This window comes from Rhinopithecus bieti, unplaced genomic scaffold (genome assembly GCF_001698545.2).
Source record: "Rhinopithecus bieti isolate Rb0 unplaced genomic scaffold, ASM169854v2 scaffold_73130, whole genome shotgun sequence".
Taxonomy (NCBI): Eukaryota; Metazoa; Chordata; class Mammalia; order Primates; family Cercopithecidae; genus Rhinopithecus; species Rhinopithecus bieti.
This window is the reverse complement of record NW_016827546.1, coordinates 382348-407011: the sequence shown is the minus strand read 5'-3', so window position 1 is coordinate 407011 and position 24664 is coordinate 382348. Positions and strand designations below refer to the sequence as shown.

Below are 24664 nucleotides of genomic sequence, written 5' to 3'. Positions count from 1 at the left end.
AAATAACCTAACTGAAAAATGGGCAACCAGTTTAAACAGACATTCCTCCAAAGAAAATGCATAAATGGCAAATATGTACATGAAAAGTTGTTTGACATTATCAGCCATTAGGGAAATGCAAATGAGAACCAAAATAAGATACAACTTCACACCCACTAGGATGACTATAATCAAAAAGTCAGATGACAAATGTTGGTGAGGATGTAGAGAAACTGGAAACTTCATACGCTGCTGGGATTGTGAAAGGGTACATATACAGCTGCTGTGGAAGACAGTGTGGAAGTTCTTCTAAAGGCTCAACATATAGTCACCATATAACCTACAAATTCCATTCCTAGGTATATACCCAAGAGAAATAGGCATATGTCCACAAAAATACCTGTATACAAATGCTGACTGCGGCATTATTCACAATAGCTAAAAATAAAATAATCCAAATGTCCATCAACTAATGAATATATCAATAAAATGTGGTACAGCCATGTAACAATCACTTAGCAAGGGAAAGAAAATAAGTACTGATACATGCTACAACACATATGAGATCTGACATGTTAAGAAGCCAGTCACAAAATACCACATATTGTATAACTCCAGTATATAAAATGTCCAAAATAAGCAAATCTATTTTTACAGAAAGATTCATGATTGTTCATGGCAGCAGGGGGTGAGGAGGTTGGTGGGAAATGGGTACAGAGATTCTTTTGGCGATGATGAAGACATTGTAATAGCTTTTGAATTTTACAATCCAGAATTCTATTCTCAGCTAAATAGTCAAATAAAGGGCAGAAAATACATATTTTACAACACAAAGATGCAGACATTACATTCCACATACAAGAGGATGTACTCCAGCAAAACAAGGTGATAAACCAAGAAAGAGAAAGAATGGGATGGAGGAACAACAGCTTCAATCCAGGATAACAACAAAGGGAACTACTCCAGTGTTAACAGGTGGGCAGCCAGAGAGACAGCATGTAGTCTTCATTGAAGCAGAAAGACAGAGGGTTCTGAGACAGAGGTCTCCAGGAAAAAAAAACAAATACAACTTACTGGATAAACAAGTCTTTAGTTTAAAAAACAAAAAATTGTATACACATACACATAAAATCAGGTAGTATAAGGAAAAACAGAACTCCAGAGATTCCTGGGTCACAGAAGGGGAAAGGCTTATTCAAGAAAGTAAAATTGAACTAACTGAAAATACAGCTATCTTTATATTGGAAAGACAGTCAGGAAGTGAACAGATAAGGTCTAAACTGGATAAACCAGGAAAGAGCAGACTAAAGACATTATTAAGAAATATGGAACACTACCAAAAGAAATAGCAAAACAATGAAAAGTGACTGTTTTCATAAGTGAACCAGTGGTGAGGCAGGGGAAGAGAAGGGGTTATTTTTTCCCTCATTATATGTCTTTAAGAACTACTTGCCAAAAATATTGGGCACATATTCATTTGATAAAAGCGAAAAACTTTTTCTTTATTTCACAATTGCAGCTTTAACATACTTTGATTACAGTGAAGTTTTTGTTTTGTTAATCACTTTACTAGGATTTGTCTAAATTTAGCGTTTTACAATGCCTACAGTAGAATCAGAAGACTTACTGTGAAGGGATTACAAGCAGCACATGGGGGCAATGACAAGGCTATTTCCCTAACTTTTAAGAATTTTAGCAATAGGAGTACTCACTGAGAATTAAACCCAAAATATACTGGACAAAACCAGAGAAACTCTAAAATTCAATTAAAAGAGATGAGGTTAAAGTTAGGCTAGGATTTGACTCAAAATAGCTTGAAGGCATTAATATACCTAAAGGAATGCCGTATTAAAAGGGGGCTTGGTCAGAAATAGAAGCATAGCAAAGGAAATTAAGAAAGCAACGTTAGCGTATCTCCTGCTTTCTTCAAGGGACAGAACATCTAAGTTCACAAGTAAAGATTCATGTATTTCAAAAACAAAGACAAATGTATAATAGTCCCCACAGTTATAGACAAATGTGTATTAGTCACTACAGTAAGTCACTAACATCATCCAATTCCTTGACCTAACTCCATTCTCATCAAGCATACTTCTGACATGATTATTAAACTTTCTATGTAAATATGCAAATAGAGAAATGAATGCAAAGACCATAAAATGAGTGGTCTTTGCATTAATTAATGGTTATACTTCTCATCAATATTATTTTATTCTATACATCAGACTTTGTAACCTTAATTAATGCTGCCTGCAGTAAAAGATAAATCACTCTTGATGTGCTATCAAAAATCAGGTTTACGATCTTGCACGACTGAGAGCTACAAGCCAGGCCACGTAAATTCATACAGCTGTTGCCACATTGGCTATGTCTGAGGGTCAGAAACTTTCTCCTTTTCTTTACACTAAAATGGTTGAAAATCCAACTTTTAGATACACATCAGTACAAGAAAATTCTAAATGCCTATCTTGCCACAATTCTTAAATACAGGCATTTAATTCTAAGATTTCTGAACTGAATAGTTTAGAGAAGCACTTGCCACCAGACAGCAAGCCAACAGCACTGCAGCACTATTTCATAACAGCTATAGAATTACTAAATTTTTCAATGTCTTTTACTTGTTCATTTTCACTGCAATAAAGAAAACTTATTTGGGAATAGCAATAATTAATGATAATAATCCCCCTCTCCTCCATATGCCCATACTCTTTCCTGCCAAATGCATAGCAAGGAAAACAGAAAACTTACATGGCACCGTAGTTCCAAATCTAGTGGGATTCAATACTATAAACCTGTTTTTCAAGCTTCTTCGGCCTACACCTTGAGCTCCTATCAATACTAATGTTTTTCTCTGGAAGGGAGGCATTTTGGCTACCTCCTCATATATCTGGATTTCGTGACGATCAAATTCTAAATGAAAAAGGAAATAGGAATATATATTTAGTCATCTTTTATATACATGAAAGGAATCTCTGCAATTCTGTCCAGTAATGGCTTAGCTGTCTTGATAGTTAAATATCACTTGACTTGTACCCACTTAGCATAGATTTGTTTTTACAAATTTGGTAAAGTATAATAAACAATAATTATTTTATTATTGTTTTTAAGACCAGGGCTCACTGTCACCCAGGGTATAGTGTTGCAATCTTAGCTCACCGTACCCTTGAACTCCTGGGCTCAAGGAAGTCTCCCAAGTAGATGAAACCACAGGCATGGGCCACCATACCCAGCTAATTTTTAATTTTTTTTTGTAGAGATGGGATCTTGCTATGTTGCCCAGGCTAGTCTCAAACTACTGGCCTCAAGTGATCCTCCTGCCTCAGCCTCTCAAAGTGCTGGGATTATAGGCATGAGCCACTGTGCCTCACCCAGTAAATTATTTTATATCTTGCTTTAAACATCTGGTCCATCCATTTGCCCTTAAAAATTTGTCTAATCGGGCTGGGCATCGTGGCTCATGTCTGTAATACCAGCACTTTTGGAGGTCGAGGTGGGGGGATCACGAAGTCAAGAGATCGAGACCATCCTGGCCAACATGGTGAAACCCCGTCTCTACTAAAAAAATACAAAAAATTAGCCGGGCATGGTGGTGCGCACCTGTAGTCCCAGCTACTCGGGAGGCTGAGGTAGGAGAATCACTTGAATCCAGGAAGTGGAGACTGCAGTAAGCTGAGATTGTGCCAGTGCACTCCAGCCTGGTGACAGAGTGAGACTCCGTCTCAAAAAAAAAAAAAAAAGAAAAAATTAGTCTGATTAATCAAGCTAGAAAAATTCTATGTTTTATCCTTATTTATCAGAGATTCTATCCACTGAAATCTATTATCAATTTGTCAGTAGAAATCCCATAATATAAATAATCAAATTACAGACCAGTTTATATAGAAAGTATGTATCAAATACAGAGGACAGGAGCAAACCTAGTGTGGTTGCTTAAGTTCCACGGAACGAGTGACCTTCCAATTATATAAATGAATATTGTATGGCAAATCTACAATTATCAGTTTGATTAGAAAATTCAACATACTGACATTTACTGACAACATACATTTAAATATTAAGATTTTGAAATTTACATATAAAACAAATTTTAGATCCACTGTTTTCACTAGAAACATAATCCAAAAGTATAATCTTAGTGGGAAAATTATGAATTTTCTATTTTGCAAAAAAGCCTTATGGGCATATATTTTATGAATAATAGAGCCAAAGTGATGATTTGAAATATTATATTACCTGTTGTTACTGTAACTCTCAATCTGTAGTAATAACACTCCTTCCTTAGCTTATTATCCTAATAGCAATTCTTTCTTTGCACAATTTCTCCACAGTAGATTAAACCAATATTAAGAGAAAACAAGCCTACTTCTGCCTTCTATATTATTTTCTTTTAGGGTGTGCTGTTTAGTTTATTACCAGTATAGAGGTAGCTCTGAATTCAAGAAAGTACTTTTAAAATTGCCAACTGCTTTTAAGCCTCCAGAAATTTCTGATTCATAGAGCTGCTTTTACTCCTGTCATCCTCTGCAACTGGGAAGAATAAATATAGTAGTTTCCATTCTTTCCCTTCCTTCCTTTTATTTATTTATTTTAACATCAAATGAGTAGCCAATACAGGTCTGGGGTTTTATTCTAAATTGTTTTTAAAAATCCTTTCAGCTTTACTGAGGTATAACTGACAAATAGGAATTGTATATGAAGTGTACAACTTGATGTTTTCATGAATGTGTACACTGTGAATGATTACTTCAATCAAGCTTAATTATTAAACATATCCATCATCTCACACAGTTACCATATCTTTCTTTTTAAAAGTATTTCTTTCTGCATGACTAAAAGATTTAAGAAGGAATTCTATTATATCAGACCAATATTTATTTGGTCCAGTGCTATTTTCCTAAAAGTACCATGGTCAGTGTTATAGCAGGATACAGTTGCCCTTAAACATAACTCTTTTAACATCTTGACAAAGGCATTCTACCCTTTAGAAATGGCACATAAATTACTATTTCAAAATTCTCTGGACAAATAGTTTCAATTATAATACTGCTTCTTCATTAAGACAAGTAAAAATCCTAACCAATTTGTTTTGTTGTAAACTATACTCACAAAATAAAGCACATGGTAGTATATATCAGGATTTAAATAATTTATATTATATTGCACCATGTGTTCATATGCCAGCCCCTTGCAAGTAGGTACTAATCTGAATTACATTCACTTAAAGCTGTATATTCAGAGTTTATGCCACGCTAAATGACATATAGCTACTTCACTTGGACTTCTCAAAAAGTATTTAAAACCTACCTGCATTTCTGGTTGTGAGATACATCATCTTCTTCTTCTTTTTGCTACTTATAGTTCCACAAAAAGGTCCTGAAGGATGATAAAACAAATATAACTTAAGCAGTATGTCAGAACATGAAAAAATTGCCCTGTAGTATTTTATAGGGGTGGGAGAATTATCTTCCCAATGTTGCATCCTAGGAAGCAAAAGAGGGTGGGGGTGAGTTAAGCCACTGAATTTTGATACTCTACCAGGAGGTGGCAGAACGGGAACAAAAAGATTACTTATGAGAGCTAAAGCAGAGGGAGGGATTCATTCTAGACATATTTTAAATAAATGCATTTGCTTATTTAGACAAAAGAGACAAAGAAAGGTGGTCACAAAGGACTCCTTGTTACTTATTGTGTCGAGCTCATCACCTGAATTGTCCCAGTCTCTTCTAACAAATGCCTTTCTCTTCTCTTCCAGGAACTGGCTTGGAATGAGACCAGCGCTTCCTCCCTCTTTTACATGGCTAGCCTAGAATCAAATTAACGAATTGTATATCTCAGTGACCAAAATTTGAGACCATATTCTATTAAGTAGGACAAGCAGTGGTCAGTTAAAAAAAAAGTCATATTTACTCTTAAAAACAACCTTGAGATTTACATCCATAGCATTGTCAGTTAAGATATTTAAACAATTCAGCACTGAGGAATCAATTGGCACCTAAAATTCTTCATATCTGATATCTGGTAGTGAAATTTGGGGACCAAAATACAAGTTAAATTGCTCAAACTTCTTATTTATAATACTAAGTTGGAAAAGGAAAATAAACACTATTCTATAATAAGATGTATCAACACGACATTTTATCTAGCACCCTTTAAAAGACATTTACTGTCAACCTTAATCCTACTATGCTGGTATTTCAAGCCAAATCAAATGAAAAGGAGATACTATTTGGAATATAAAGTGTAGATTTTAATTTATGCTACCAGGAGTATGAATATCCCAAGAGCTTGTAAATTTAAACTAGGCAAAACTCTACCTAATGTAAAATAGCTAACTTTTAAAATAAGCTCCAAAGAGAAATATTTTAAAATAGTGGCTGGAGAACTGGCTGTTAGTGATTTATCTCACAAAGTTAGTATTTCTAACCTTACAACTAGCATAGAAAATCTAGTATAACTTTTAGCAATTAAAATCCTGAAAAACAGAATTAAAGTAACCAACCATCAAAATGCAGGGAGAAACTGAGAGAAGAATTGAGGTTAGAAGAGAAAACTAAGAGATCGCATTCATAGGAAAAAGAACAAAGAAGGAAAACTAGAATAATTCAATAAAGGACACAGCCACAGAGAGATTTTTTAAATGAGGGATCTAAAAAGTTCAGGGGAAACCTCTTGAAATCATGGATTCTGTTTAATTTACCCATTTCTTAGCTGTCTCAACACACAGTGCACCTATAGGTAATAATGTCTTAATTTAAATTTAAGGACACGTTAGTAAGACTGCTGTCATTCTGTGATTTGTTTCTCCTTAGAAGTAGATCTATATTTTAGAGCTAATGTGAGTTACCAATATTTTAGTTAATTTTAGAATTTGGTGCTAAGTCCTGGATCCTTTCCTCTTACTCCTTGTTCTTTAGTAAAACTCTCATTTGCTTTGATAGTTTAAGGCATTTCAGACTTCCTGATTTGTCAGTTTCTCCAGTTCTGAATACTGTGGTTGTTAGCTAATATAAATAATTACAAAAACAGACTTATTACTGCTGCTAGGGGTTTCTGAAAGCTACATTAGGAGAAGAAAAAAGAATACCATTAAACAGATCTTCTGAAAAAAGGAGGGAAAAATGCAGTGATAATACACATCTCTTTCCATATACACAGATTTTAATCCAAAACCAAACAAAACCGATAGAGTGAACCTCCATTTCCCAGTATCTGAGAAGAGGTGAGCAAATAGACATTAAGACCTTAAGAAATTATGCTTTACTTGCTATGAACGAACATGAGGGAGAGGAGACAAGAGAAAGACTTACTTCATAGTAAAAGACTCCTATTAAAATAAACAAAACCCAAATATCTTTTTAAAAGGGATGACCTAAGTGAGTTCTTCTTGGTCAATAGCATATTTTAATGCAATTACCCATGTGAAAAAAACCAATTGGTCTATTCCCTAAACCAACTGGTTAGTGCCACAGGCTGGTTAATTCTGCACTTATTAAGAGCTACTTGCAAATCTCCTCCCAATTTGATCTTATGTCCACAAAATTAGTAGCCATGAAGCAGGAGCTGTTCATGTGGGAAAAATCATTGTAACAAATGCTAATATTCTTCCTGAATATTCAGACATTAACCAGATCTAAGATTAAAATTAGAAAAGTAGTTGAGGAACTTCTGAGAAGCATACTAACCTGCCACCAATTTGGATCTTCTCTATTTACAATCTGAAGAATTTCTCCTTTGGAAAACTTCAATCCTGCTTCTTTGCAAGGTATTAGGTTATCATTGTATGGATTATAATCAAAATGACACTTCACAAATACCTAAAACACACAGCACAATTAAAAATACTATAGTTGTATCACTTCCACTGAATTTAATTTAACAGATTTTGGTATCAAAGATAATAAAACTTCATCTCTAATATCTAACTTTAAATCAATAAGAGTTTGATAATCATTCTATCCCACCATTCTTCCACTTTCCTTCAATCTTTTCACTTAATTTTCCAACCAGCACCGCATAATTTTTAAAGCAAGCAAATGCTATGATCCAATTAACATCCTGAAATAATATAGGTAGTTGATTTAAGGTATATATTTCAGATGTATTAGAACTCTGTGAAAAGGCCCTGAAACCAAAATTAATAAAAGTTCATGTCGAAGTCAGATATGAAATATATTTGGTAGTCTTAAATACTTTTCTCGAATCACCTTGCTCTGATTTATATGCTCATCTTAAATTTAAATGATCAACATTAAATTCATTGTAAGACAAATACTGAAAAAGTCTTGAAACTATTTTCCATTTTAAATTCATTTGTGTACATATATTTCTTTCACATTTGCTTTATTAATAAAAGTATGTCAGTTAACACTGTTAGTTATGATTTCCAAAACTGGGACTATTTGGCTTATTTGCTTTAATTTAAATTCTAATTAAATTATGCATTTTTGGTATTTGATGGAAAGTTCAGACCAATTGCTTTCTTTTTTTTTTTCAGATGGAGTCTCACTCTTTTACCCAGGCTGGAGTGCAGCGGCGTGATCTCTGCTCACTGCAACCTCTGCCTCCCAGGTTCAAGTGATTCTCCTGCCTCAGCCTCCCAAATAGCTGAAATTACAGGTATGTGCTACCACGCCTGGCTAATTTTTGTATTTTTAGTAGAGATCAGATTTCACCATGTTGGCCAGGATGGTCTCAAACTCCTGATCTCAAGCGATCTGCCCTCCTCGGCCTCCCAAAGTATGGGGATTACAGGCATAAGCCACTGTGCCCAGCCCAATTGCTTTCTTAAAACAGACTTGTTTTATACATATTTATAGAAATTCAAATGTTATCTTCTAAAGAATCGCCTTAGCATTAATCAGCATGTAAACTTTAATAAGCAAGAAAGCACACAATTAGTCAAAATAACAATGTTCTTTTTCTATTTGTTTATCATATTTCTGTAATCAAACAATTCAAATAACACAAGTAGACATATTATATTATTAGTGTGGTAAAAGTATTGTGATCAATGCATACAAAATAATTTTAAAATAACTAAATCTGGGAACATGTAATAAAATCTTATTTATAATTAGATGATTTTCACAGAAAGCATTCAGAACATTTTCAACTACTCTAGAAAAGCTAAATATTAATCCTTAAATCAGTAAGTCAATAATTTTTTTTCCTGATATATAATTTTAGATCTAAAAAGCAAGCATACAAACATTAAGATTGCTAAAGTGTGACAATTGGCTAACTTGATAATGTCATGCAGCTCCATGTTTTGACAACGGGAAAAAACCAAAATAATTAAATTTAATCAAAGAAAATTTAGTTGGCTGATAAGACAGAAAAATGAAGTACCAGAGAATGTTCTGGAATGACAGCATACCTGATGGATGTGTGCTGGATGCCTCTCCATATTGATGCAACTCTAAAAATATATTTGTAATTGCATAAATAAAGCCAGACTTTTAATTTATAATAAATTAAGAAAATATAAACAAACTACTAGACCATTTTATTACTTCACTCATTTGGTAAGACAACTACCTCCCTAATTAATTGTCCACAAAGTACAATACCTGCAAGTTATAAATGATAGAACAAAAAGTTAAAGGTATTTGAGATCAAGCAGAAAGAAAGGATTGGTATGCAAAGTTATAAAAATACCTGCATACTCCTTACTTCTCAAGAAAGATGCAATGATTGAAGAATAGCAAGAGAATCCTGTCATCTAACCATGAATGTGATTACCATTCTTTTGTGTGGAACAGAATATATATTGTAACCATAAAGCTCAGACTTTACAAGATAGTCCAAATTTCAAATATTCATTCCTCCAACATCCATGGAATTGTTACGGACATGCCATTATTTGTGGAATACAAACCACATCTCTCAAAGGTAAAAGATTTCTAGAACAATTTCTATTTTTTTGTTTTTCATTTATCAAACGTAGTTTTAGAACTTACTCTTAGGTCAAAAAACTCAGGGGGGGGGATTAACCTGATTTTACTTTGACTTTGAAAATTTTTCTGACAAAATCAATTAACCCAACCTTTGATCTAACCATTTTGTAATGACTCTAAAACCATTAAAGATACGACTAGACTTAGTATAATTATATTTTATTAAATGCAATTTAAAGTGTTGCACTTATAGGCTATGGATGTTAACTGCTCATTCATCATTAAGAAATGACTAAACACCACCTACTAAAATATTTCTATTTCATATTCTTATTACTAAAAACTGCATGACCAAAACAATTTAAAGTACAAGGAAAAGGAAGTACAAATGGCTTTTAAGCATAAGAGATGTTCAACAACCTCATTCAGAGTAGAAATACAAATTAAAACTACCTTATAACACTTTTTTCCTATCAGATTAGCAGAAATCCTTGTATTTTATAACATTCTATAAAAGAACTGTGGGTTAATAGGCATTTTCTTTCTAAATGGCTTGTGGAAGAATGGTTCAACCTCTTGGGAGGCCAATTTGGCAATAGCTATCAAGATTACAAATGCATAAACCCTCTGACCTAGTAATCCATGTCTGGGAATGTATTCAACAGCTATGTTATGCAGATACATCCAAAATGACTTATGCATAAGACTACATTATTCCTAACAGCAAAAGATTGGAAGCAACCTAATTGTTTAACAAAAAAGGAACTGGTTAAACAAATGACGGTATGTCTACATGATGTGGCACTATATTTAGTCGTTAAAAAAGTGTGTGTATGTAGGTGGTGTGTGTCAACAGGAAGTGTATGCAGCAATAAGGAAATATCCTCAAGATAGATGGTTAAGTAAAAAAAATAAGGTTCAGGATAGCATGTATACTATGCAACCTTTCTATGAAAAAGGAGGTGGAAGGTGAAAAAGGATATGTAATTTTTATTTACTCGCATATGAATGAAGAAATTCTGGAAAGATAAACTAATAGCATAGTTTGTACTGGTGGGGGGATGAGGACTAGGTTGGTAGTGGGAAGGATTCAGAGGGAGATCTCAACTGAATACATATTTACACTTTTTGATTTTCGAACCATGGGAATGATTCACCTATACAAAAATTAAATTTTAAGGTAATAAAGATAAATGACTCCCATTTGGATTCAGATGAAGTAACAAGGACCCTCCAACTTGAAATAACTAAAAACTACGTTGATAAAATATGTGGAACAATGTCTTTCAAGATGTCAGAGATCAGGCAATGAAGACAGTGATCCCAAAAGATGGGAAGAAACAAGATGAGCTACACAATTGCCCCAGCTAACAGGACAGAGAGTTTCCAGGCTGCAACTCAGAAAGGGAGAAAGGTGAAGCCTGATGGTCTCCAAGTTCATGAGATGCACTGGGAGACCTGGGAGATCAAGGTGGTTACAGTGCATGGAACACAGTATCAGTGAGGAAGGACTGCAGAGAGAATTGTGAGGGACTCCTTCTGTTTTCAGCTGAGTACTTAATCAATGCATGTGTATGAGGAAGCTACCTGCACCCTCTCTCTGTGTAACTCTTTCCTCAATGATGGTAAAGAATCATTTGAAAGCATTACAGGGAACAATATAGGGAAGTTGTATACAGTCAAGAAGTTTCTGTTCTCACCAGGACAGGTGGAAAAACCTTCATAATTCACAGGCCGTGAATACTTAGAAGGGTTATGAGCTAAACTACATCCTGCAATCATATCTAATAAATCTTAAAAAGGAAGATTTAAAAGAATCATCTGTATCCTAGAACAAAGGTTAAGAATGGTTATTACTAAAATGTCAAAAAATAACAGATGTTGGCAAAGTTGCAGAGAAAAGGGAACTGCTAGTGGAAATGTAAATTAGTTCAGCCACTGTGGAAAGCATTTTGGAGATTTCTCAAAGAACTTAAAACAGAACTACTATTTGACCCAGCAATCCCATTAGCGGGTATATACCCAAAGGAATATATATCGTTCTACCATAAAGACACATGTACACATATGTTCAACATAGCACTTTTCACAACAGCAAAGATATAGAATCAACCAAGATGCCCAATAATGGTGGACTGGATAAAGAAATTTTGGCATATATACATCATGGAGTACTATGCAGCCATAAACAGAATAAAATCATGTCCTTTGAGCATCATGTACATAGCTGGAGGCCATTATCTTAAGCCAATTAATGCAGGAACAGAAAACCAGATTACTACATGTTCTCACTTGTAAGTGGGTGCTAAACATTGAGTACATATCGACACAAAGAGAGGAACAACAGACTCTGAGGCTTACTTGAAGCCAGATGATAAGAGGAGGGTGAGGAATGAAAAACTACCTATCAGGTATCATGCTCACTACCTGGGTGACAAAATCATTTGTACACTACACTCCAGAAACATGCAATTTATCCATGTAACATACCTGTATACACACCTCTTGAGCCTAAAAGTTGGAAGGGCCGGGAGCAGTGGCTCATGCCTGTAATCCTAGCACTTTGGGAGGCTGAGGCAGATGGATCATGAGGTCAAGAGATCGAGACCATCCTGGCCAACATGATGAAACCCTGTCTCTACTAAAAATAAAAAAATTAGCTAGGCCTGGTGGCACGTGCCTGTAGTCCCAGCTACTTGGGAGGCTGAGGCAGGAGAATCGCTTGTACCCAGGAGGTAGAGGTTGCAGTGAGCCGAGATTGCGCCACTGTACTCCAGCCTGGTGACAGAGACTCCAAAAAAAAAAAAAAAAAAAAGAGTTGGAAGAAAAAAAAAATAGAGTATTTACTAATACAAAAATATCCAGTACCCAACAAGGTGAAATTCATGCCTGGCAGCCAATCAAAAATGACCAAGCATGCAAAAAGGGAGGAAAATATAACCTACAACAAGGAGAAAAATCAAGTGACCCAGAAATGACAAATACGCTAGAATTAGTAGACAAGGACATTACAGTAATTGTTTTAACTTTACATATTATATTCATGGTTCAAGAAACTATAGGAAGGATTAAGTCTATTAAACACATGCAGATATAAAAAAGAGGCAATCTGAACTTCTAGAAATGAAAGCCAAAATATCTGAGATGAAAAATACCCACTAGGTGTGATTAACAGCAGATTAGAAGTTGCAAAAGAAAAGATCAGTTAACTTGAAGACAAAACAATAGAAAATATCCAACATGAAAAATACAGAGAAAAAAGGCTGAAATAAATGAACTAATCAGTGAGCCACGGGACAACTTCAAGAGGCCTAATATGCGTGTAACTAAAGTCACCGGAGGACAGGAGAAACAGAAAAATAGAAAAAATGTCTGAAGAAACTACTGTCAAAGTTTTTCCAAATTTGATGAAAGAAATAGTCTTTTCAAAAAACTGAGCTGGAAAATTGAATATTCATATGCAAAATATAAACTTTGATCCTTTCCTCACATCCTATATAAAAATTAACATACAGTACATGTATCATAGACTCAGATGTATAGCATAGATAGAACTGTAAAACTTGTGGGAAAAAAAATTGGAGAAAATCTTCATGACCTTAGGTTATACAAAGACTTCTTAAACAAAGCCACAAAAGGATGACTCAAAGAAAAAAAATGATAAATTGGATTTCATAAAAATTCAGAACTTCTGCTCTTTGAATGACATTGTTAAGAGAATGAAAAGACAAGATAGAGACTGGAAGAAAGTCTTGGCAAATCCCAATTCTGATGAAGCACTTGTATCATGAATACATAAAGAATACTCAAAACTAAGAAAAACAATTCAACAAAAAATGGACAAAAGATTTGAAGACACTTCACCAAAGTGCACATAAGTATGGCAAATAAACACATAAAAATATGTTCAATATTATTAGTTATTAGGAAAATGGAAATTAAAATCACAATGAGATACCACTACACACTATTAGAATGGCTAAAACTTTAAAGACTGGCCATACCACATGTTGTCCAAACTGCAGAGTAATTGGAACTTTCATACAATGTTGGTGGAAATTTAAGTTGGTATACTAACTTCTTCAGAAGTTCAACATATACCTACCATATGACTCAATCCTTCAACTCCTGGTATATACTCAAGAGACTTATATGTAAATGTCCATAGCAGCTTTATTTGTAAAAGCCCCAAACTGGCAACAAAAAAATATTCATCAGCCAGGTAATGGCTAAACAAACTGTGGTACAGCCATGCAATGGAATATTACTTGTCAATAAAAATAAATGAACTATCAATACACATAACATGAATGAATCCCCAAACAACTATGCTGAGGGAAGCTAAACAAATGAATCAAACAATATCCAAAAAAGAATACATGTATTCCATTTATATAAAAATATGGAAAATGCAAAATAATTTAAAGTGACAAAAAGCAGAGCAGTAGCTGCCTGGAGTCAGTGGTGGGAGAGAAAAAGGGAGCAGGAGGGAAGGATGAGAAGTGGACACAAAGAAGCTGGGAGGCCAGGAGCAATGACTCATGCCGGTAATCCTAGCACTTTAGGAGGCTGAGGCAGGCAGATTGCTTGAGCACAGGAGTTCAAGACAGCCTGGACAACGTGGCGAAACCCTGTGTCTACAAAAAAAAAAAAAAAAAAAAAAAAAAAAAAACTAGCCAGGTGTGGTGGTGCATGTCTGTGGTCCCAGCTCCTCAGAAGGCTGAGGTGGAAGGATTATTTGAGCCCTGGGAGGCTGAGGCTGCAGTGAGCTGTGATCATGTCACTGCACTCCAGCCTGGGTGAAGGAGTGAGGCCCTGTCTCAAAAAAGGAAGAAAGAAAAAGAAATGGACACAAATACATTTCTGGGAGTGTTCACCATCTCAACTGTGTTGATTTCACGGGTACATTATGTATGTCCACATGTATCAAATTGTACACTTTATTTATATAAACTTTATCTCAAGGATATTTTTAAAAGTAAAGATAAAAACAGTAGAAGTATTGAGAAAATATGGCACAGGAATACACTATGCTTATGCAAATGACAATAATTAGTGGGAAAAAAAATTAAATGGATGAAATGGCTAGAAAACCAGTTCCACCTTGACCCTGATGTTAAATCAGAAGGCGGCTAGTAATTCATTTGAGAATGTGCTGGCTAAACATGGTGCACATGTTGCTTATAGAACCTAGTTCTTAAATCATAGTTCCAGGTCCATCTGAATCTGCACTTCAGAGTGAGTAACAAGATGGTGAACAAAGTGATTATCATTGCTAAGAGATTTTCCACAACACTAGCTGAGATGGTCAAGGAAGGATGCTTTTTCTACAAATTTTCAGTGTATGAACTTGGTTTTACATACAGATGTACACACACATTTTTGAGAACAGTAAGGTAACAAGAATATACGTTTGGTTAAAAAAGTTTTGAAGGGCAATCCATGTTCCTCTCTGATAAATATCTGAGGGCCACAAATTCAAGCCTTAGCCATATAGAAAATTTTATTTTAAAAATCATACAAAAATTAGCTGGGCATGATGGCACACACCTGTAGTCCCAGCTACTTGGGAGGCTGAGGCAGGAAAATTGCTTGAACCCGGGCAGTGGAGAATGCAGTGAGCCAAGATCACGCCACTGCACTCCAGCCTGGGTGACAGAGCTAGATTCCGTCAAAAAAAAAAAAAAAAAAAAAAAAAAAAAATCTACTAACTACTAACCTAAGCCAAAATTATACCAATCACAATTATTATGTTTATATCACTGGTTCATGCAAGGACTGCTTTTGTTGATTTAATTAGTTTTAATAATATAATAGACAGCAACGCACTTGCCACCTAAAACTAACATTAAAATCCTACTTGATTCTCCTGCCCTCATTCCATCCCATCCCATCATTCTGATTTTCCCAACCAAGGCACACTTCACCCTGAATCTTGGGTTCACAAACTCCTTACTTTTCATTTTGTATATAGTTCTATTGCATCTATATGTACTCTTTAAAATTATATATTTAGTTATTTTAAACTTAAAAGAAGTATCATGCTATATACATGTAATCTTCTGGGGTTTACATGCTTATTAACATGTTTCCAGCTGTACATACATAAGAATTGCTCTAGGGAATTATTGCAGCTGGATATACGTGAATATTGAACTCTAAGAGACATTATTAAACTTTTCTTCCTAATGTGTTTATAACAATACACACTGCCACCAACAATGTAGAAAAGATGCTGTTGATTCACAGCTACAATTTTTACCAACTTAATGGTATATCACATTATGATTTTTAATACATCTTTACATGTTTACTGAACATATGTCCCCTTTTACTTGATTTTTCTATGCAGAATGAAACACAATTTCAAACAGTATCCCTAGAATAACCAGTTTCCCCCCATTCATTGGATCATCTCTCCTTTCCACATTGAAAGACATTATCTCTGTCACATATCAAAGTAATATGTATGTGTAAGTCTCTTTCTGAGCTCCCTAAAAGTCCACTGATCATGCTGTCTCTTCCTATGCCAACATCACAGTATCTTAATTCCTAAACATTAATAATCAGACCCCATTCCTGCTTTTCTGGTTCAAAAGTGTCTTGGCTATTCATCTTATCAAATTCCATGGAAAACCCTGTTTTGACTGGAATTCCATTAAATCTGCAAGTCAATGCGTGAAAAATCAACATCTTCACAATATTGTCTTCCTGTCCATGATATGATATACCTGCTTATTTAGATCCTCTTCATAATTCCTTTGTGTAGAGGTCTTGAATTTTTTAGGTTAGATTTATTCCCAGACATAAATGTGACATTCTCTGACTGTACTATAAATGATGTCATAGTTACATTTCTAGACGTTTGTTGATGACATACAGAAATGCAATTGAGTTTTGTGTCTTAATCTTATTTTCAGGTACCTTGGTAAACTTTATTATTTCTAATAAGTTGTAGTTTTGAGGGGTTTCTATGCAAAAACTCATATTTGTAAATAAAAAGTTTTATTGCCTCCTTTCCAAACATTTTGCTTCTATAATTTATTTTTGTCAGACTGTACTTATGGATCCTTCAAGAAAATATTAAATAGAAGTGGTGCTAGTGAGCACCCTTCTCTAGTTTCTTTCTCTTTTTTTTAACTAGGCAAAGCCTTTATCTTTGTTTTAAACTATTTTCTGGCTAATTGCAAATAAATAACTGTGTATAATCAATAATTAAAAAGTAGCATTGTCCCAGTGTCCAAGGGCCTTGGAATTTAAAATATCATAGGTTTACATTTTATCGTATATAAAACATTTTAAAAGCAGTTAAAATTCTTGAAATTTTATTATTTTTTAGAAGTTGAATCAATTCAGTTTGCCTCATTGTTGGAAGCTTCATCAAAATTCTGAACAAGATCACCACTTCCCCAAAAGTGAGTGGTACTTCCCCATCCAGCTTCTGCCAGTTTCGTTAAGCTTGTTGACACCAAGCTGGTTTAAGACACTGGGTGGCATTTCTGTTAGCTGCTTTGTCTCAGCATGGCTGGTATAATGGTCAAAGTGTTTGCTGCTAGAGATGTCTGAACATTGCGATTGTTAGTGTAGATCCCCATTCCTTGGTTTGTAAACATACCTCTTTAATATCAGAGATATTGCTTATTTCTACTTTCTTTCAGGAGAACTAAAGATTTTTTTAATCATCTGTTGCAATAGATAATGTCTGCTGTATCATCTGAGGGCAGTTCCTTTTTACCAATGTACAATTGTGCTTGAAATTTGGCAAGTTCTTCTCGGTTTGTGAAGGCTTTTTCATTTTATAATGAAAACGAAAGTGGAATTTCGTGAGTGGAAATAAAACTTCATGTGGTATTGGGGTTGGCACTAGAGGTCTCAGGCAGACCAGATGAAAGGCCAGTTTCTGACTTTAAAGGGAAAGCTTCTAACATTAGTTAATTCACAATAACGTTTGTTCTAGTTTTTTTTCTTTTGTAATAAAATTAAGGCTTTTCCCTTCTATTTCTAATTTACTAATAATTTTTAAAAATCATTGAATTTTATCAAATTCTCCATTGAGGTTATTCTCTTTTCGTCTGTTAATGTGCTTAGTTACATATGGATTTTCTAATATGAAACTCTCCTAGCATACCTGGGATAATAAATCTAACTTGGATATGTTGTATTATCTTTGTTATATACACAATCAAATCTGATTTGCTAATACTTTGTTGAGAATTTTTAATGAATATCCTTGAGTGAAATAGTCCTGTGATATATTTTGTTATATTGTTTCTAGTTGTCCAGGTCATGTTGGTTCCAAAGAATAAGAAAGAATTCCTATCAGTTGGCCTTAATAAAACAAATGGAATTATGAATAGCCTCTGGGAATCTAAGCTATATATAAGTTGAAGAACTTCAGAATTGGCTACTTCTAACTCACTCTGGTCTTCAAAATTTAAATATAGATACTTATGTCCCATAGCAGATTCTGGACTTTTACCAAGCACCTGAAATGATTCTGATAAAGATAATCTACTGACTATGCTTTTGAAAAACATTACCATGGTACGGAAGAGTTCTTGGCTTTCATTTGCTCTTGCAGCAATCCAGACCTGAGACAATCTCCACAGTACTACACAGTGGAGATTTTAGTGTAAGAGTTGAAGAGGCAAAATGCCCTTGCTTCCCTATAGCATCTTAATAGGATGCCCACGGTTTGCAGATGCCCTGGTTTATGTCTATGATTCCAGCATATAAGTAATGTTCCCTTTTTCATGTAAAAAAAAAAAAAAGTCTCAATTTGGATGTTCTTTTGGAAGCCTTCATGTTATAGTTTCTCTTCTTCTTTATGGCAAGACAGGCCTCAGGTTGCCTCAGGCTTGTAAGACTCCTCCTCTCCTACGTGAATTCATTCCCCCAGCTCTAAATGCTAAGTGAAAAGCAGAGTTTGAGAGGGTATGGAACAGGGAAAACTTATGTTTAAACCAAGGCTAAATATCCTTGCATTTCATCGTATTCAGTTAGTTTACCAGATGCAAAATCTACGTAGGAATTTGGGCCAAAGCCCTAGTTATTAATACTATAAAATTTTATTTTGCCTATAAAAGTCTATTACAGCCATGGTGAGCTAGAGGAAGTCTGGAGTTTGGACTACAGAGGGAAAATAAAATCTTCCTACTACAACTAACACATAATAATAAATAAAATACGTAAATTCTAGATCTTACTCTTCCAACCTACGCAAGTCCAAGATAAGGCCTCAGGTGTCACAAATCAAAATTTGCCAACTGAGGAATAAAGGTAGTCTGAGAGGTACTACTGATACGAAATGTCTAAGTACTAATATCATTTATTTTTCACAATTCTTTTCCTTGAGGACCACGAAACTACCTTTTCATTTCAACCGAAGTTAATTACAAGCCTATCTATTTTCAGAAGTTCAATTTACATGCTAATATTCATGACTAAATAATCCATCCTTACCTTTGAAAGAACAGTTTAAAATAGACAATGAAATGTTATTTCAAATAACTGTACGGAAATGTAAGAACTAGACTTTTAAGCTCTCATTTTAACAATATGAAATAAGATACACTGGCAGTATCTTATGTAAGAAAACTTATAATTTCATTCATACATCAAACAATACATTTCTGGAATAAACCTGAACATCAGAGGTATCTACTTCTACATTACTTAGGCTTGAAAACCCTCTCTTTGGTTCCAACACTATCATACTTTTCAATTCTTCCTCTGCAATTACTTTCTTACTCTTTCTTTACGGTTCCATTTTACCACTACTGCCTCATCACCACAGAAGTGCAGCCACTTCTTGAGCACTCACTATGTGCCAGGTGTTGCTGTGACAGCACTCCATGAATTAACTCATTTAATCCTCATAAAAAACTTCTGAGAAAAATTTTTTCCTAACTATATAGATGAGAAAAATGAAGCACAGAGAAGGTAAGCTGATAATTGGCAGCAATAGTATTTCAACCTAAGTGGTCATTTTAACCATTCATTAGAGCTATTGTTCGCAAATCACCTCACACCTTCAAATATCTGCCACCTGGTTACATAATCTCATCTCTCTTCTTTTTGAATTCACTTAACATACCAAGCCTAGACAATCTCTATAACTAAAACATTTTCCCATTCAATTATCTAGTTTACCTAAAATTAGTTTTAAAATACAGACCAAATGTGTGCAAACCAGGGGCCCAAGATTTTCTTTATACCCATTCTCTTTTCTGGCCTCATCAGTCATTTCATCCATCACACAAACACTAAGCTGGAGGTGATCTGGACTGCATTTTTATCCTCTCCCAGGGCCTAATACAATGCCTGAACATAACAGCTGTCAGAAATGTTTGCTACATTAATAATTCAAAGACTTTATGGTTCTTCTGATACCTGGCTGTAGGTTACTGCTATGCCAGGGTTCCTGGTGTTCACAAAGAAATCTTACTACTTCCTTTATAATAGTAAAATAGCATTGTTTACACATTCAAAAATTCACCCATGACAAAATAAGGCATTTCAGAACACTCAAATCGATTGTTTTTCTCTTTTCTTTAGCAAAATAGTAGCAACTGATAGCTATTTCCAACACTGTGATTAAGAACATGAAAGTATTTTAATACTACCAAAATTTTATTACTCACCTGTTGAGGAGTAATGGTATCTCTATAACTTGGCAAAATTTTTAGGGTGACACTTCCACTAATATTTTTCAGTAATTCTTGTAATTCCTTTGGATTGTTTCCAACCTCATGGCCATTGACTTCTTTAATTATATCTCCCACATGAAGTAGACCTTGTCGATCTATCATTCCCCCATGGAGGATTCGGGCGATTACCAGATCATTATTCTCAACCCTAAATGTCACACCCTATGAGAAATAAGAAAGAGATTTCTCATTTATTAGGGAGAAATGCTTAAATATTAATGAACATATGTAAGAAAATAATTCTAAAACTAGGTAAAAGGAATCATTCTTACTTTTCCTATGTTCTCTCCTGTTTCAGTATTTCACTCCCATTAAACTGTGTACTAGTATAGTTTACTACACTAGTGGATAGGATGTATCTTACAGTCTAAATGGAAACTCAGAGCAAAAAAAGGTATTTTGTGCATTCTGATGGACTTATTCCTGGCTTTTCCTTTTTTGCACTCACCGTTCTTATAGTCAGATCCAGAAGTAAAAATTTTACCAAGGAATAGTAAACTTCACTACTTAGTCCTAGTACGGCTTCGATTTTTAATAACAACTTCCTTCTATATTTTGATACTGTCACCATTTCTTCCAAGGGCAGTTCATGCCTTCTAAGGGTAGGAAGAAACATAGTAGTCATCTTCTGAAATTTTTTGCTACCCCTTGCCATATTTCTACTTCTAGCTCAGTTTAACTTTTCATTTTGGTTTAATTTTGCAGACTAAACCAAATTGAGACAGCATCAGCTGTGTCTTTATACACAGGCCAAATAAGAATACAGCTTTCATAACATTATGAAAAGGAAAAAAAATGAAATAGTGACTGAACCACAAATTATGTCATATTTCAGATTTAATAGGGCACTGATTTATCTATACTCACCAAAGGTTCCCCAGCTCTTTTGTGAATACCAAGAATACGAATGGCATCTACTGGTAATAACTGATTATTGATAGAAGAATTATTCATTTCTGGGCTTGATGGAGGTGAATCATAACATTTTGATGCCACAATATCATGGGCCTCCAACAGTGACTATGAGGAGTCAAAATAGCCTGTGGTTATTTACAATATGTTGATGAAATATGTTACTAAAAGTACTTTGTTAGTTCATTATTCCAAGGGCTTACTAAAAATTTCCAAGGCACATAGTATTAAATTTCGAAATATCAGGTTGATCAAATAAATACATAATTTTAAGAGATATAAAAATATCCAGTTTTATTATCAAACAATATCATATTCCTTCTTTGAGACATGAAGAGATTGACAGAGTTTAGTGATGCTTTTTAAAAACTGGCAAGTTTACTGGAAACCGAACCTAGGTTTCCAGTCTGGTGTAAGGAAGGTACTGGATTTCATTGCCACCATTGTCATCATATCATTCAATATTTACCATCAATCGTATTTATTAAAATATCATAAAAATTCAAATTCAAATGACATTTTTACCTAATATTGGTATGTTAGTAATATGATATACTTTTTATATGTACAAAATGTCTGTTAAAAGATGTTCAATAGAAAATGGACAAATATTAGCATTTTATATCAGTGACAGAAAATTTTATATTACCAATAAAGGTTTTAGTTTATAAAAAGAATATTTTTTGAGGAAAAAACAAGTCAGTAAATAGTCCTGAATACAATGTATTTTTTTAACTCCCAAATTTACTATGCATGTGCTATCAGTATGGGTAGTTTTGATCCAGCTTTCTAGGAATTGCTTTTTTTTCTTTTTTTTTTTTGAGACAGAGTCTTACTCTGTCACCTAGGGTGGAGTACAGTGATACAATCTCAGCTCACTGCAATCCCCACTTCCCAGGTTCAAGTGATTCTCCTGCCTCAGCCTCCCAAGTAGCTGTGACTACAGGTGTGTGCTACCATGCCCAGCTAATTTTTTGTATTTTTAGTAGAGATGGGGGGTTTCACCACGTTAGCCAGGATGGTTTCGATCTCCTGACCTCGCGATCCACCCATCTTGGCCTCCCAAGGAATTTCTTAATTAATACTAAAATGTTAATTTTTTTTTTCATTTCTTATCCTAAAAGAATACTTTTTAGGCCAGGCGTAATCCCAGCAGTTTGGGAGGCCGAGGCAGGTGGATCATGTGAGGTCAGGAGTTCAAGACCAGCCTGGCCAACATGGCGAAACTCTGTCTCTACTAAAAACACAAAAAATTAGCTGGACATGGTGGCATGTGCCTGTAATCCCAGCTACTCTGAAGGCTGAGGCAGAACTGCTTGAACCTGGGAGGCGGAGGTTGCAGTGAGCTGAGATTGCACCATTGTACTCCAGCCTGGGCAACAAGAGTGAAACTCTGTCTCAAAAAAAAAAAAAAAAAAAAGGATAATTTTTACTGCAACTGTGCATATTCAACATAAAACTAAGTTTAAACATTCTTGAGGGGCTGGATAGAATTCAAGTTCAAAAACAAATCAAAATAAAAGCAGAAAACATTAACAGGTTCGGGATAAAAGCAATCAGGATAATTGGTAATTTCTGGTCATTTCATAAAACAATTCGCAAAACAGTGGAGAAAAAAATTCAATAAAAACAACTCACAAATACATATGTAAGGATTCTTCCTATAAATGCTGGAAATTGCTAACCTGGGCTGCTTAGTTTTCCACCCTATATCCTCCTTAGGCAGTATTATTTTCTCCCATGACTTGAGCCACTACTTACGCATTGACAACTCTTAAATTTCTATCTCTAGTTCAGAACTCTCATGTGCTTCAGATTTTTATAGTAAAAATTTGCCCACAACTTGTCAAAGTCATGGCAATTTGAAAATTTAAAAAAGGGACTGTAAAAGATTAAAACATTGAATAAAAAATCCATAGATCCACAATTCTATTAAAAAAAAAAGACTGAAAAAACTCATTTGTTACCACTTGAAACCACAATTTTAAACAGCTCTTCACTTTGAAACTTAGTAAAAGGAAGGATCAAGTACATTCCTGCCTCTTCAGTAGGAAATGCACTAAGCAGCCCAGTTGATGAGAAGCTCAACATTATGGAAGAATACTAGCAAATAATGTAGAATAGAAAAACATCATTTTGCAACCTCTGATGAAAATGCTGATTTACAACCCAAAAGCTAGAAGAAGATGAGAAATAACAAAAATTAGAGCTGAGCTGAAGAAAACTGAGACACAAAAAACCTTTCAAAAGATCAACGAGGCTGGGCATGATGGGTCACACCTGTAATCCCAGCACTTTGGGAGGCCGAGGCGGGCAGATCACCTGAGGTCAGGAGTTTGAGACCAGCCTGGCCAACAGAATGAAACACCATCTCTACTAAAAATACAAAAATTAGCTGGGCATCGTGGCACGCGCCTGTAGTCCCAGCTACTCAGGAGGCTGAGGCAGAAGAATCGCTTAAACCTGGGAGGTGGAGGTTGCAGAGAACCAAGATCGTGCCACTGTGCTCCAGCCTAGGTAACACAGTGACTCTATTTCAAAAAATAAATAAATACATAAATAAATTTTTTTTTAAAAAATCAACGAATCCAGGAGTTGGTTTTTTGAAAAAATTAATAGACAAGTCACTAGCTAGACTAATAAAGAAGAGAGGAGAGCCAAATAAACATAATTAGAAATGATGAAGGGAATGTTACTAATGAACCCACATAAATAAAAACAACCATGAGAAACTACTATGAACACTTCCATGCACACAAACCAGAAAACCTAAAAGAGGCAGATAAATTCCTAGACATATACAACCTCCAAAGACTGAGCCTGGAATAAACTGATTCCCTGAATAGACCAGTAACAACCTCCGAAATTGAATCAGTAATAAATAGTCTATCAACCAAAAAAAGCCTGGGACCTAATGGATTCACAGCTGAATTCTACCAGATGTACAAATAAGAGCTGGTACCATTCCCATAGAAAAGCTATTCCAAAAAACTGAGGAGGAACTCCTCCCCAACTAATTCTATGAGGCCAGCCTCATCTTTATATCAAAACCTGGCAGGGACCCAACAAAAAAAGAAAACTTTAGGCCAATATCCTTGACAAACATTAATGCCAAAATCCTCAACAAAATACCTGCAAACCAAATCAATCAGCACATCAAAAAGCTAA

At 34.8% G+C, this 24664-nt stretch overlaps 1 protein-coding gene across 7 annotated transcripts in view; it reads right to left on the bottom strand.

Annotated features, from left to right (window-relative positions):
* The window catches only part of PALS2 (protein associated with LIN7 2, MAGUK p55 family member), a 104327-nt gene that overhangs the window by 14272 nt on the left and 65391 nt on the right, over positions 1-24664 (bottom strand). For 6 of the 7 annotated variants that reach the window (XM_017863941.1, XM_017863942.1, XM_017863938.1 and 3 more), the window contains 7 exons: positions 21452-21604; positions 20519-20746; positions 9356-9397; positions 7662-7793; positions 5683-5782; positions 5284-5352; positions 2728-2889 (listed from right to left, as the gene is read on the bottom strand). In XM_017863941.1, coding sequence (XP_017719430.1) covers positions 2728-2889; positions 5284-5352; positions 5683-5782; positions 7662-7793; positions 9356-9397; positions 20519-20746; positions 21452-21604 — 886 coding nt within the window. The remainder of the gene's footprint in view (positions 1-2727; positions 2890-5283; positions 5353-5682; positions 5783-7661; positions 7794-9355; positions 9398-20518; positions 20747-21451; positions 21605-24664) is intronic. The other variant, XM_017863940.1, reaches the window with a different exon arrangement.